This window comes from Podarcis raffonei, chromosome 8, assembly GCF_027172205.1.
Source record: "Podarcis raffonei isolate rPodRaf1 chromosome 8, rPodRaf1.pri, whole genome shotgun sequence".
Taxonomy (NCBI): domain Eukaryota; kingdom Metazoa; phylum Chordata; class Lepidosauria; order Squamata; family Lacertidae; genus Podarcis; species Podarcis raffonei.
Genome location: NC_070609.1, coordinates 63,983,006 through 63,998,674, shown reverse-complemented (window position 1 = coordinate 63,998,674; position 15,669 = coordinate 63,983,006). Strand labels below are relative to the sequence as shown.

The following is a 15,669-nucleotide window of genomic DNA, read 5'->3' as shown; positions in this document are numbered from 1 at the left end:
CCCACGGCCCTTGGACTGAGTAAAGTTCCTCACCCCTGGTGTAGACTGAGCTAGATTGCAAAGGTGGTTGCCCTACAGTTCCGTGATTCTATGGCTAATGGTTGCAGCATAAGACAGCTTCTTACGTTTCTGTGCTTTAAAAGCTCTTTGTTCTCCTTCTGCTTTACCTCTGATGGTCTTTTTCTCTCTATAAAAAAAAAGCATATTACTTTATTTGCAAAGCTATTTCCCACCACAAAGGAAAGAAAAGGCCACATCAAACAAGGAACGGAAGAATATGAAAGTGTAGCCAACTGGTGTGTTGAAAATTGGTCCCCCAAATGAAATCAACCCGGGGAGATAAAGCCGCAAATTAATAACTTAATACTCAACCATTCAGCAGAGTAACGTGTAGCTAATTCATTAACGTTGTCTTCAAAACCAAACTTGAAGCCTTTCATTTTGAGATCTAATGGAATTTGAAAAGAGGGCAGAGGTAGCCACGGTCTTAATTGCATTTTTATCTTTATTGCCCAGTAAAAAAAAGAGGGGAGGGGCAGGGAGAAAAGGAAGAAGAAGTAATTTTTTTTCTTATTAAGGAAACAGAAAATGCCACAGGTTTAAAAAGCAGCATTCAGGCAGGTATCAATCCCACAAGTAATTCCTGCGCATCAAGACAGAGAAACAATGTGATTGGCTTTTGCTTCATCCCATCTGGCCATTTCCATCATGACCTCTCTCTGTCTGTCTGTCTGTCTGTCTTCCAGTTGGGAACGTGTGCCAGGCACAAAAACTGGCCGATGTGGACAGCGAGCTGGCGGCCATGCTCTTCTCGCGCCTACGCGAAGTCAGCGCCACGTTCCAGCACAGCAGCCGCGAGGCCAGCGTCACCCGGAGGCGGAAGCTGGAGAGGATGCTGTCGGTCCGGAGGCGGGAGTCCCAAGAGGGCGATGCTGCAAAGAAAGCCAGCCTCATCACGGTGAGAGACTGGTTGCCCCATGGCCGCCTTCTGAGCTGGACCCTTGGCCCATTTAGCCAAGTACAACTCACTCCCAAGTAATGGCATCTCTACAGGGTCTTAGAGCTGAGCCGTCAGGTGGGAGACAGTCAGTGGTCTTCTACCCGCTGTCCGAACACATTGCCCCAGAGAGAGCTGCAGGTGGCATTGCCCTGTGCATTGTGTGGAATTAACATGTTCCATACAGTTTCAGAATTGTCTTTGGTTTTTGTGTTCCCTAGTACTCTTAAGATGCTGTGTTAGTTTCTCCGGAAGAGCTACGTCTCACAGTCCGCCCTGCCCACTCAGCCAGTTCTTGAGCCTTTCCTTCCCTCACAGGGACGGCATGAGGATCGCATCCAGCACTCCCGGGACCTCCAGATCATCGAGGCCTACCGGGAGCGCATCAAAGCCGAGAGCATCGCCAGCATGCTGAGCCAGGCCATTACCACCCGTCACACCCTCTACGCCACGTTTGGCACGGCTGAGTTCTTCGAGTTTGCCCTGAAGAACCCGTATAATGTCCAGCACACAGTCACCATAGAGACGGACAACCCAGAGCTCAGGTAGGAGAAGTCCCAGGGGAGCAACAGCAGGCGATGCCCTTCTTTGTGCTTTCTAAGCCCCAGTTGGATCGCTGTGAGAGAAAAAGCGGCTGCATTCTGAAGGCCAGAAGGATCACGCAAAAACTGTCGGGAGAAACACAATCGATCATAAAAATGCTCGGCATTAATATCCGTTTGTGTATCTATGTTGCGTTCAAGTGTTCAGATCACTTCACGTGCATTAGCTCAGTAATCCTTACAGGTGTGCAGTCAGGTCAAGATTGATCTTTTCCCCTCTTCCCACCCTGTCCCTTTTCCCTCGTGTGCTGTTCTTCTTTTGTTTTGTTTTGTTAGGTTGTAAGCCTGTGTCGCCAGGGACTGTCTTCGTTTAATTGATCATATGTAAGCCACTTCAGAAGCCTTTTTGTCTAAGGAGCAGGGTGCAAAAGCTCTAAATAAATATTAATTAGTGGGGGGTAGAGGGGAGGTTTAGTTCACACACTGCACACACAGGCTGTTGCATCCTCTGTAGGATCTCTGCCAGTGGGAGCTGCAGTTCTCAATCTCAGGGAGGGAAGACAATTTTGGACCCCCAACCTGCCCGGCAAAAGCTATGCTTTTCTCTCCCCACCCCCGCAACCAGTGGGCAGCATTCATTTGCCTACAGATAATAATAAAAGGGTTCTATGCACATGAATATGGGACAAGGGTGGTGCTGTGGGTTAAACCACAGAGCCTAGGTCTTGCCGATCAGAAGGTTGGCAGTTCGAATCCCCATGACGGGGTGAGCTCCTGTTGCTCGGTCCCTGCTCCTGCCAACCTAGCAGTTCGAAAGCACGTCAAAGTGCAAGTAGATAAATAGGTACCGCTCCGGCGGGAAGGTAAACGGCGTTTCCGTGCGCTGCTCTGGTTTAGCCAGAAGCGGCTTAGTCATGCTGGCCACATGACCCGGAAAAACTGTCTGCGGACAAACGCCGGCTCCCTTGGCCAGTAAAGCGAGATGAGCGTCGCAACCCCAGTGTCGTACGCGACTGGACCTAGCGGTCAGGGGTACCTTTACCTTTATGCACATGAATGCCACCAACCCCAGTTAGAAGGTAAATTCTTCAGTTGTGATTCTTGCATTGCAGCGGGTTGGACTAGATGACCCGTGGGGTCCTTCCCAAGTCTACAATTCTATGCTCCTGTGAAATTAATTCTCCCTCCACTATACACGAGGAAAGCCGACACATGTGCTGCAACAGACACCGGCTCCCAGCCACAGTGTCAAAGGTGGCAATCCAAAGTTTGATTTTGAGATGGATCACAGGTAACAAAGAGGTTGGAAGTCCCGCCTGGAAGTAAAAGCGTTTGGCCTTTGTTTGGTTTGTTTCTCCCTCCAGTGTCATTGTGGATGCTAGAGAATGGAGGCACTTCAAGAAGCTGACCCAAACCACCACCCCTCTGGAGGAGGACATGTTTCACCTGCAGGACGACCTCACGCCTCAGGTGTACCTGCGCCCCAGGGAGACGGTCCACATCCCCTTCAAGTACCAGGCCTTCTCCCTGGAGCATGCTGCCACCATGCAGGTAGAGAGGCGTTCGTGCTTTGCTTTTTAAAATACTTCCCAAATATTTGCTTTTGAGAAACTTTACACAAGGTGCAGCACCGGAATCTCATTTAAGCCTATAGCAGAATTCCACAGCATATAAACCAGGATAATGGCTCGCAGACATTAGACTCCCAGAAGACAGTGAGAGGGTTTTTTTTTGGGGGGGGGAGTTAAAATGGAAAGCACATTCCAACTCCTCTCTTTCATTCCCAGCAAGGTCCCACGGAGCTGATGTTCAGCAAAGGCAAGGAGGACTCCGCAGCCCCCTGGAAGTCCTGTGGCATACAAACAAAGCACATCAGGGTAAATCGCACTGATTGACGAGAGTCATTGGGCAGTATCCAGTCAGTCGGCTTGTGGGTGCTCTTCCCTCTTCAGATTTGGTGGTTCTGTCACTCTCGGTACATTCCTCATGCAGGAAGGTAGACAGGGGGGTGGTGGCAGTGGCGGGGGTGGGTCTGTGTGCAATGACTTGGGGTGGGGGCAGCTCCGGACATGCTCCCCACCCCAACTTACAACCCCTGTGCCTTTTGATCTCCAAACCTTGCCCGGCTCTGTAATAAAGATGCGGCCTGTTTTCCAAAAGGCACTCAATTTTATTATTTCTTGAAAGGTACACAAGGACCTGATTAGTATTACAGGTGATAGTACTGAAATTACTCGAGGATTATTTCTGCTCTCTGCATTTACAGGATGTAACAAGGATATCAAGCCTAAGGACTTAATTCCGCATTTGCTAATTGCGGCTTAGGCAAACCATCCCACAGCAGTGCAATAAAGATTCAACCTGTTTTACAAAAGGCAACTTTTCCTCCAGGGCGCTCAAGGTGGCTCCCCCCCCAACCTCATGTAATCCTTGCAACAATCCTATAAGGTAGGGCGGGGTGAGAGGCAGTGACAGGCCCTCACGGTCACCCCCATTCATGCTGTCCTGTGGGAACGACATTCATTTTCTCCCTCTCCCTCCACCCAGGTCTCCTTCACTGCAAGCGGTGGGAAGCTCCTTGCCATCCTCAGCGTGAACGTGGAATCCCAGCCCCATGTGGTAGATCAGACCTTCCGCTTCTATCACCCGGAGCTCACCTTTCTCAAGAAATCCATCCGTTTGCCTCCTTGGCACACCCTTCCAGGTAGCTCTTAGCCAATTTCGCAGGCGGCCCCACCCCCTGAAAGTGAAGAACGAGAAATGGCACGTTGAAAATCACTGCCATTGCCAGGGCCAAGCTGGATATACTGGATGTATGCAGTGGGAAAGGGTCATAGCTCAGGGCACCTGCTTTGCATGCAGAAGGACCCAGTTTCAGTTGGGATCTCCGGGTAGGGCTGAAGAAGACCCTTGTCTGAAGTCCTGGAGTCTTCAGGACTGCCAGTCAGTGCAGACAATACTGAGCTAAATGGCCCCGTGTGATACAAGGTAGTTTCCTGTACTGAGGTACAGGACATTAGCTCAGGGGTAGAGCATATGCTAGGAATGCAGAAGGTCACCAGTTCAGCCCTGACTGGGCAGTTGGGTGGTCTTAGCAGTATAAATACGTTGCACACATTGCTTTCAGCAGATGGGAGGATTTTGCATTGTATGCCGCAGCAGCAATGGCAGAGATTATTTTTATTCATGCTGTTTTTGTGGGAATAATCAGACCTCACGATCTATTTTTTGTCCTTGCCAGGTGCCCCAGTGGGTATGCCGGGTGGAGAACCAGAGATGTTTGTGCGTTGCAGTGACCCCAACATTGTTTGTGAAACCAAGAAAATGGTACTGAATGCCCCACAAATATTTGAAAATTATTCCAATCCATCAAAGTTTAGTGAGTTTTCCCCCACCCCCTTTTGCTCCTGCTCCCGAAGTCCTTGTAAATGTGCTGAAAATATTTCTTTCATAACTTCCAGCACAGCTCTGAGTCTTACACAAGTTATAAATTAACTTTTCCAGATGCAAAAAAGCAGACCCTTCGGGGAAGAGAGCGGTATGTCAGTGCATTGTCCCTTGTGTGATGAAGGTCCCAGGATCAATTTCCAGCATCGCTGGGAAAGGGCTCTCTCTGTATAACACCCTGGAGAGTTTCTTCCAGGCAGGGTGGACCAGGGTGAGGTTAGCAGTGCAGCCCTCCAGATGTTGCTGGATCCCAGTTTCCGTCAGCCCCAGCCAGCCCAGCCAGTAGTCAGGGATGACAGGAGTCTTACTCTAGCAGCATCTAAAGGGATGCGCGTCAACCACCCCTGGTGTAGATCAGTGATGGAAGGCAGTCTCCTTTTTTCCAAAACCTGCTCCCTGGTTTTAATTCAGAAATTAATTCAACACTACTGGGTAAGGTCTGGTACGTCACAATCTGGTCTCGGTCTTCCCACCCAGGGGCCTGGCGAACCTCAGGATGTCTTTCTGAAAGTCGCAGGGGGCCCAAGTCCACAGATCAAGAGGTTCTTCCTTTCTATTTACACGTAAGTAGGAAACCATGACGGCACTCAGATTCTGTGCTGCATCAAAGTTACTAAGGGTGGAGGGTTCCTTCCTTCCTTGCTTGCTTGCTTGCTTGTATGTGTGTTGTTGTTTAACAGGTAAGAAGCAAAGCGATAAAAAATAATTTTAAAAGATCAAAAGGCACCTGCAGCCTATGTTGCTCTGTCTTCTTAAGGAAACAGACCCTGGAACATTCAGCCACTCGGAGAAGCCCAGAGCTGAGCACAGAATTGCATTTTATTTGGATGTTTTCCTTTTGGTTTTTTTAACAAGGAAACAAACAAACAAACAAACCAGGATAGGATTGTGCCCTTCTAGGCCGTGTGAGCATTCCCCAGGAACTGGGCGGCTGGTGCTTAATTTATAGAACGCACACATGTGGGTTTGAGGGAGGATTTTCCTTCTTTCCCGGCTTGCAGTTTTGGAGCTGTCACTTCCCCGAGTATTTTTCACTCTGACAAGGCTGTGAAGCACCATCTGTTGCTCTGTTTGTCACTCCAGGGACCCCTGGCTGGCTGCTCCGACACAGATCTGGCAATTCTACCTCCATTCTTTGCAGCGGGTGGATGTTAGCTGCATAACAGGGCAGCTGACCCGCCTTTCACTGGTGCTCAGAGGGACTCAAGCCATCCGGAAGGTGAAAGCGTACACCTCACACCCTCATGAGCTGACGGTAAGATCAGACCCCGGGACTCCGTGGGGACTTTACTTTATTCTGTGGTTGCTCAGATCTTAAAAGAACAGGAAACCTTCTGTTTCATTTTCATCCTCCTTTATTACGCTTTTCTCCCTCCTGCCTGGATTAGTCAAACGGTTGATCCTAGCCAATCAGGGATCACATGATGCAGCTAATCAGATTCAGCTGGGCAATGTTTTTCCAAGGACAAATAAAAGCAATTGAGAAAGAAAGGGTGATGCACATTTTCACAAGAAACTGACAAGAAATCGCACAAGGAGGGTCACACACACACACACATTCTGCTGGGAAATTTGATTCCGCCTCTGCAAGTGCCTTTGCTTGGAGATTTTCATCAAAGGTCCCCACGAGATGGGCTGTCCGCTAGGATGCAAGAGCCCGTTAGGAGACCTCAGACAATTTACAGCTGCAAAGCCTCTTCTGTAATTGTCTTTTGATTAAAGCCATCGTACGGAGGGATCAGTGGCCCCAAACCCCAGTGGGCAAGTTATCAGAATTAATGAGTCTATGGAGAATAATAATTTCTTTAGAATGCATTTAGTCATAATTATAAATGTGAATAATAAGAGAAACACAAACTCCACTGCCCTCACATAAATTGAAAAGGGGGGGGGAGGGCTTGAAAATTCTGAAGCTACATGAGTTGAAAGGGAACAGCAAAAGACAAAGGAAACTTGAAGGAAACTCCAGCTTAACTCATGGTATGGAGTCTAAGTGAGATTCTGCTGATCAGACCTGGGATCACTTCCTAGATGTGGATTCTCTGATGAGCCCTCGTCAATCTCTCACTCCTTGAGACTGCCCTCAAAGAGGGCCTCGAAATGTCTCAGGGTGTTTACGGTCCTCAAGGCAAGCTCCTGCTGACCCTCATCCATTGAGACCACCTCTCCTGCCATCCAGAAGCACATGCAGCCTGAGCCGTGGTGGAGAATGGCCTTGTATTCTCTAGAGAACCTCCCGTGGAGTCAGCTGGTGGTTATATCTCTAGAGCAGCCTTTCTCAACCTTGGGTCACCAGACGTTGTTGGACTACAACTCCCATCATCCCTAGCCAGCAGGACCAGTGGTCAGGGATGATAGGAGTTGTAGTTCAACAACATCTGGGTATCCAAGGTTGAGAAAGGCTACTCTAGAGCAAAGGGAAGGAGGAAGCCAGTGGCAATTATACCTTAAGCCAAGAACCAGGAGTCTTGCTTTTAGTTTCTAAAACAGCCCTCCCTTAAATGTAATGAGCATTAATCACTGCAGCTGGACAGACTGACCAGAGATGCCTGCTAAATTGCTGGCATAAGGCGGATGTAGCCCCATTGCCAAGGGAGAACCTTCATGAAAAGAAAATGCGAGGCCCTTGCCTTGCAGGCTCTCATTTCCATGTCGGCAGCATACATTGAATCATCACCTCATTTGCATTCCAGGCTGGAGACAGAGGTAGAGCAGATTAGCTTCTCCTGTGGCTTGATCAAAGGACACCAGGGTGGTCCCTTTCGGAAGAGCCTCGTTGGTGTCTGTAGCATTTTGGATTAACCTCTGAGAAGCCCCTCCTCCTCCTGATCCTCCAGCAGGGGGCTTTGGCAGCTACTGTTCACAGCACCACTCAGTCACCTAGAGTCCATGGCCTTGAGGTGACTGTCCCCATTGGGGCACCATTGTTAAAGGGCCAAAGTATGGATGCTGACACGAGCAGGGATACATCCATCACCTTTCTCATAGTTCATTTGTAAGCCACCTTTCCATAGTTAAGCCCACCCTGTAGCATCTCTGGATATGATGTAGAGGGAGGGAGGTGCCCTGTGAGGTGAAGGAGAGGACCATTGTGCCTTACACCTAAACAGGATATTCCCTTCCCAAATGCTTACCTGGCTTTTGGCAAGCCACCCACACCTTGTAACTCACATCTAACAAAGAGGAAGGGAGGAGTCTTTCTTCCTCACTTCCTCTGTGGCGGAGACATGGATTTCCCTTCCCAGAATCCTTTGACAGTGACTTTAAAATGGAACAGATTTTAAGTCTTAGCTGAGGCTCCAGTACTTTGGCCACCTCATGAGAAGAGAAGACTCCCTGGAGAAGACACTGATGCTGGGAAAGATGGAGGACACAAGGAGAAGGGGGCGACAGAGGACGAGATGGCTGGATAGTGTTTTCGAGGTTACCAGCATGAGTTTGACCAAACTGCGGGAGGTAGTGGAGGACAGAGGTGCCTGGCGTGCTCTGGTCCATGGGGTCACGAAGAGTCGGACATGACTAAACGACTAAACAACAACAAAAGGCCTGAAATCACTTATGGTTAGTAAAACCACCCATGGGCTATTGAACATAGGCTAGCAAGCAAGCTACTTTCAGAGCGAGTGATGGAATGCCTCAAGTCTCCTACTACAGACAGACCAGGGGTGGTTCTGCCGTTGACCACAGTCTTTTCTGCTAAAGGTGGATCTAAGGATCCATGCAATGAGGCTGATGAAGCAGCCCTGAAAAGGAGTTCTGGGTCCTCAGCAGCTTCACTCCATGGTTTAGTCAGCAACTACTCCCTGTTTTCCTGAGCAAGCTACGTGTGGGCAGAGGTACAGGCGCTGAAGATTGTGTAATATTTTGCAGTAAGCTCCTTTCCCCATAGGCTCGTTATGAAGCTGAATGTTGGAAGATTCAGGACAAATAAAACAAAGCCTTTCTTCATGCAGTGCATAGTTAAACTACAGAACTCGCTCCCATGGGAGGCGGTGATGGCCCTAACTTGGATGGCTTTAAAAGAGAATCTAAACAAATCAATGGAGAATATGGCTATTGATGGCTACTGGCTATGATACTTCTGCTCTGCCTCTGCAGCTGGAGGCAGCGATGCTTCTGAACACCAGTTGAGGGAAGCCACAGGAGGGAAGAGGGCTCTCATGGTCAGATCCTGCTTGCATCACTTTGGCCACTGTGAGAAGAGGGTGCTGGACTAGATGGGCCATTGGCCTGATCCAGCAGGCTCTTCTTCTGTGCTTATGTCTCCTCGTTCTTCCTCTGCTAGGTGGACCCAGAAGGCATCTTCATCCTCCCTGCAAATGGCGTGCAAGATCTGCACCTCGGCGTGAGGCCTCAGAGTGCCGGCAGCCGGTTTGTCTACCTCAACCTGGTGGATGTCGAATACCATCAGCTTGTCTCTTCCTGGCTGGTGTGCCTATCCTGCCGGCAGCCTCTTGTCTCCAAGGTAGTCAGACATTTGCCTTTAATTCCCGGTTTTACTAAGGGTGATGCAAGGGGGCCAGAAAGGTCAGGTGGAGGCTGAACATGAAGGATCCAGAGTCAGCAAGGACAAGACCTTGCTTCAGGTGGGTTTTCCTTTCAGTCTGAAAGTCAAAATTCTTCTTACACTCCTGTCTCAGGAGTGCCATTTAGGGGGGACTCGGGTGGCAATTTCAAGGCTGCCTCCATGGTTATTCTTCAGGAGTTTTCTTGTCTCTGGTCATTATTAGGAATGATAAAGGTGTGTCCTAAAAGGCAATGCACTGTTTATTTCCCCCTCTTGTTGTAATTTAGGGTTATGCTTTTAGCTGCATAGCTTGTCTCCCATCACTGAAATCTGTTCTGTGGGCAGGAAGGAACTTTGGCCTCTGAGCTCTGCCCTTGCCTGTTCAACAGAGGAGCAGTTTGCCATGCTGCAGTTCAGCCACCCCCAGCTCCCCAGATTCAGAGACCATGAATCGGAGAACACACAATTCGGTTCAGTTTCATGAGCACAGCCATGGTCTCCTTCAGCCCTTCCTCAAAACCCTTTCTTAGAAGCTTTATAATTTTGTTTAGCTTCAACCCACTCTGCAGGGAGTGAGGGTAGATTGGCAGACCTATAGTTCCTGTATTTTCCCAACAAAGAGTGCTTCATAGCGAGGCATTCCTGATCGAACCAGGGTTTAGATTTGTTGGAGTATAATGGCCGCCGTGTTGCATTTGAGTGTAACCTCCCAGATACTTTCTCATCCAGTTCATCGAACCATCTAATGTTTTCTTAGAAGACAGTGGGTAGGGAGGCAGGAGCCCACAAGCCTTAACCTTCTGGCTATTTATTCATTATTTAATGTATTTATATCCCACTTCTCTCCCATACTGGGATTCAAAGCAGCGTGCAACATTTAAAAACATCATCATAAAATACAGTGTAATACAAATCTAAAAACAATAGTTAAATTGCATCAAAACACACTTAGAACCAGCAGCTGAAGTACAGTTTGCAGTGATCAGCACTGTCTGCTCCTTAGTTCTCCAAGTCCTGCCTGAACAGGAAGGTCTTGGCTGGCCAGCAGAAGGATAGCAAAGAGGGAGCCAGGCTGAGCTCGCTTGGGAGGGAATCCCACAGTCTGGGAGCATCCGCAGAAAAGACTCTCTCTTGTGTCACCACCAGCAATGCTTCTGATGTTGATGGGACCAAGAGAAGGTGCTCACTGGAGGAGCTTAGCAAACAGGCGGGTTCATACAGGGAGGTCTTCCAGGCAGCCTGAGCACAAGCAGTATAAGGCTTTATTGGTCATAACCAGTGCTTTGCATTGTGCCCAGAAATGGACTAGAAGCCAGTGAAGTTGTTTTAAGAGGGGAGCAACATGCTCCCTGCAATGTCCCCCATCAGTAGTTTGGACCAGCTGAAGCTTCCAAAGGTAGCCCCACGTAGAATGTGTTACAGTAGTCCAACTGGGATGTAGCTAGGGCATGTGTCACTGTGGCCAGATCCAGCATCTGATTTGCCCCCTTCCCCCTTTTCTCCGCTGTCTCATTATAACAGCCGTCTCTAGTTTGCTTATTAGACATTAAGTCCTCTGGGTAGGAAGTGTGCCAGCCCTGTAGAGCACCTGATACTCCAAAACTGGAGACAGTAGCAATTGCCCTGGCACACCTGACAGCGGGCTAGGTGAGAAAGCATGAGCTATTCAGCAGCTGCTCAAAAGGCGAAGCTAAGAGCTAACTCAGCAGCAGCTCAAATGGGATGCTAAAGTGTGAAATCGACACATACACACACCAAGTTTTTTATAGCTCTGCAGCCTCAAGATATGAAGAAATCCAACTCAGTCGCAGTAGACCCACTGAAATTGATGGCCTTCGAATCATAGAACTGTAGAGTTGGAAGGGACCCCAAGGTTCATCTAGTGCAACCCCCTGCAATGCAGGAATCGCAGCTAAGGAATCCCTGACAGATGGCCATCGAAACTCTGTTTAAATTGGGGAAGCTCTTTGATTTCATTGGGCATAGATGTTGGGTGCAACCCAATATATAGACCTCCCCCCCATCTCCTGTGTAATTAACAGGGGGCAGGGGCTATTTGAAGCAGGAAGCATTAAGGGAGGAAAAGAGTGAATCACCCTCTCTTAGAGTGTCTCTTCCCCCAAAGCACATTCCTGTACCCACTAAACTGAAAAAAGGGAAAGAAACTCGGAGGAGATCCTAAACACAGAGATCTCTCACATCATGGCACTTCATTCGGCCCTGATAGTGGTGTTGCATCATCCTGTCCAGTGTTGTATCAGAGTCCAGTTTTCCTTTTCTCCCCACCTCCAGGCTTTTGAAATCGTGCTCCCCCCTGGTGGAGGGAAAGGCTCAAACAAGAGGATCACCTACGCCAACCCCTATCCATCCCGGAGGGTCTATTTCCTGCACACCAACCGGCCGGACCTTCTACAGTTCAAGGAGGATTCCTTTGAGGTAGCATCTTAAGAGGAAGAGGATGGTTTGACTTTGCTGAGGGTCCAGGAAGTTCTCAAGGCAGAAATGCTACCCCCGGGCACTGCAAAGTTGGCTCTCAACTGTCTCTGTAATCTGCATGTTTGGATAGAACCATAGAATTGTAGGGGTGGAAGGGATCCCAAGGGGCATCTAGTCCACCCCCCAGTGCAGGAATCACAGCCAAAGAATCTCTGACAGATGGCCATCCAACCTCTGTTTAAAAACCTCCAACGAATGAGAGTTTTGAGGATATCGAGGGCAATCAGCTCTTGCATCCCAAAATAGTTCTGTAAGGGTTCTCTTCGCATGTGTATGCCTCATTTTTCAATTTTGATGAGGGTATGCAGTGTTTCGAATGCATGAAACAGCCGCCATAGACCAAATCCCAGAGGCAAAGCTTCCGTATTGTCTCATGTAGCCTCGAGCACCATCTGAACTCCTTCCAGCCAAAATCCAGCACTAAAATAATAGTAAAAATCCCACACCACCCTTGAGACACAAAAGGTGCTTCACTTTGGCCTGGAATTGGGCCTTGCCCTTTTCAACAATTATACTGAGGGATCATCCACGGAATCACTGCTTACAAAGCAATTTATATGCAGGCATCTATTAGCCCTCAACTGACCCTCTGGCTACCGTCCCTGTTGTTTGTCCTTGCAGATCGGTGGAGGGGAGACGTACACCATCGGCTTGCGATTTGCCCCGAGCCAGAGTGCTGGCGAAGAGGAAATCCTGATTTATATCAATGATCATGAAGACAAGAACGAAGAGACTTTCTGCGTGAAGGTCACCTACCAGTAGTGTTGTAAGGTGTATGCGTTTGTGTGCCCTTGCCTCGATTGTTTCCCACTCTCCTGCAATCCATCAAACTTCCCTAAAGGGACAGTACCGCTCCCTTCACGATCCCCGTCTGCAAACAGCCTTTGCGCCCCTGAATTGTCGCCGGCCACAAGTCTTCAGAGAGATTACCTCCCCCACTCCGCTACCTCAGAGCGTGGGACACATGGCCTCCACTTGAGTGTACTTTAGCTTGCATCCCATCAAGCCCCTGCTAAGCCTGCGTGATTGATTGCCTGAGTGGATTCCTGGGACGTCAGCGTGACCTCCAACCACGCAGCTGAGTCGTCCCTGTTATACCCCCACCCCCTTTCCTCCTTGCTCCGGATCGAAAATTCATTTCTCTCGCCATGAAATGTCACTGGCTGGTAGAAGGCAGCTGAGGCTTTCAGACCTTTAACATGGCAGTGCAAGCTTGTTTGCCAATTTGTTTGGTTTTGTAACATTATTTTTACACAGAGGTTGGGTTTGGGGCATGTTTGGGTGCTTGTTTGTTTTTTAATTAAAGAAAGGATCATAACCAGAAGAACATACGTGCCTTCTCATTCTTGTTGAATGAATTAAACTTAATTGTTTAAAGCCACCACAATATGGAGAAAGCGGACAGTTCTTTTTACGTAATCAACACACACAAACATAAAAATAAAGCTCACCCCCCCAGGGTAAAAATGCAGCAACCCTCTATAATAAACTATAAAGGTGTTTAAAATGAAATTAAACCAGCAGCACATCCCTCCCACCCCACCAAGCGTTTTTGGGTTGTTGTTTTTAACCTGGCTGCCCAAACAATTTTTGCCACTTGGATGGCAATAGATATACCTTTGACTGCAAGAAAAGGATATACATGGTCCAGGATACTGTTGCTGAAAGCTTGTCCTAAACAGACCACACAACTGGGGACCAGCGATCAGGGGGTGGGTGGAGCAGGATGAGGGAAAAGAGAAGGAAATGGATCATCGGCATACAAGGAGGTGGCAGCGATTTCAAAGGTAAATATGGGGTTGAGACTGGCAGGTACCATTTATTTTACAAAGCGCCCACCCATCGCCCACTATGTTATGCACTCTTCCTCTAAAAAGTGTGTCTCAAATGCTTCAAAGCAAATATGGATTAAGACAGGGTCTTCTAAACTTTGGGTACCTGGAGGTACAAGTTTGTTTCTGCCCCACCCCACCCCGCCCAGTTAAAAGAGGATGCATAGTTTGCTGTTAAATCCAACTGCTACATATCTATTTTGGCTACCCAAACAAATTTTGCGGGTGTGCTTCTTTCAGCTGTGAGATGGACTGGGTCATATTGTCCCCCCAATGTCCTGTTCTCCTGCTTAATCAGTTTGTCATTGATAGAGAGATGCTTTCTGGGTTATAGCTGAGCTTTTAGGATTCCCCTTCACTTGTAGCGAAGGTTGCTGTTTGCCAGTACTATATGCTCCATCCCTTGGAATGATGATGTTTCCTCCCGAGATAGATTATATTTGAAGGGGTGAGGGATACAGCTGCAGGAGACCTCACTTAAGCAGGCATAGAGGCATACATCCAACATGGTGGGCTAGTTTTTGGAAGGTACACTTTGCCCCTTGTTCGAGAATCAAAGATACACTAAAATAAACCATCAGATGGGGGCAGCAGCATTGATGTGGTAGTTGGCTGAACATCTGGGAGGGTTGTGGTAGAGCATCTGCTTTTCACCACAGAAAGCCCCAGCCTCAATTTCTGGCTTCTCCAGGCAGGACAAGGAAAGTCTCTTGGTCTGATAGTAATATTGAGTGAATGGATCAATGGCCTGACTAGATATATCACGGTTTCTTGTCTTCTATATTCCTGTGTTCGTGTTTGCTTGGGAACAAGCAAGAGCACCTGTGGAAACCTGTGTTATAACTGCTAGAGCAGGACCACCCAATGTGGTGCCTTCCAGATGTGGACTACAACTCCCATAAGCCTCAGCCAGCATAGCCCACAATGAGGGATGATGGGTGTTGTAGTCCAACTACATCTGGAGAGCACCATGTTAGCGATTCCTCTGCCAGAGAATCAACTGTATGCTGGAGAGACCCAGTTTCGCCACTCTCAGCCACGAAGCCTTTCTGGGTGACCTTGGGCCAGGCTTTGTTTCTCAAACTTCTCTCAAGATGGAATAGGATGGGATGGCCTCATGTCTGCTACCCCTGAGATCCTTGGATGATAAGCCAAGTAAATAGGCTCCGATTTCAAAATGGTCATTTCCTGATAGCTATTTCAGCTAGTAAATGGGTGCATCCCATTAGAAGACGGGAAACGGTTTTTCCTCGGCTTCTGAGAGAGGGACCAGCGCTTCATTAATTGAATGAAAACTACAAGCCCTGAAATGCAATTCCAGGGCTGAACAAAAAAAGCCCAGAGGCCAGGAGCGTCTCAAAAGAATGGAGACACTAATTCTGCCCAAACGGCCGAGGGATGGAATTTCCATCTCGTGGCACAGGTAGCAAAGCAGCCAGCAGACTGGAAAATGAGGGATCCTTCGTTAGTTAATAACCTCTTGTTTCGTTCAAAGAGGAGGTGGAGGGAAAAAGGGAAATAAAGCAAAAGGAGCCATTGAGGATTAAACTAGGAAAATGCTTTAGGGTTTGGTGTGTCTATCTCAGTGTGTTTTAGTATTAAATCTAACCGGTGGAAATGGCAAACAGCAGAATTAATTGGGGGCTTAAAATCCATCCATATGAAGGTCAGTGACATGGTGGCAAAACTCGGTATATTGGTCCTCCTTAAGAAATTTAATTCCACTCATCCCAACTGTTTGTGATAGCAGCAGTTGTAGCAGCGAGAGCAGGGAAGCAGTGGTGACTACCTCCCTGCTCCAAAGTGCTGCTGGTTTGCTTCTTCTATATTTAAGACATTTATAGACCT

At 48.3% G+C, this 15,669-nt stretch overlaps 1 protein-coding gene across 8 annotated transcripts in view; it reads left to right on the top strand.

The window, feature by feature from the left end:
• The window catches only part of NPHP4 (nephrocystin 4), a 102,099-nt gene extending 88,723 nt beyond the window's left edge, over positions 1-13,376 (top strand). For 5 of the 8 annotated variants that reach the window (XM_053400417.1, XM_053400416.1, XM_053400412.1 and 2 more), the window contains 11 exons: positions 747-958; positions 1,316-1,542; positions 2,904-3,090; positions 3,327-3,416; positions 4,087-4,243; positions 4,781-4,866; positions 5,398-5,549; positions 6,070-6,241; positions 9,272-9,451; positions 11,786-11,929; positions 12,611-13,376. In XM_053400417.1, coding sequence (XP_053256392.1) covers positions 747-958; positions 1,316-1,542; positions 2,904-3,090; positions 3,327-3,416; positions 4,087-4,243; positions 4,781-4,866; positions 5,398-5,549; positions 6,070-6,241; positions 9,272-9,451; positions 11,786-11,929; positions 12,611-12,751 — 1,748 coding nt within the window. In that variant the 3' untranslated portion in view covers positions 12,752-13,376. Of the gene's footprint in view, positions 1-746; positions 959-1,315; positions 1,543-2,903; positions 3,091-3,326; positions 3,417-4,086; positions 4,244-4,780; positions 4,867-5,397; positions 5,550-6,069; positions 6,242-9,271; positions 9,452-11,785; positions 11,930-12,610 lie in introns of those variants that run through there. The other 3 variants (XM_053400414.1, XM_053400415.1, XM_053400418.1) reach the window with 2 other exon arrangements.
• The last annotated feature ends 2,293 nt before the right edge of the window (positions 13,377-15,669 follow it).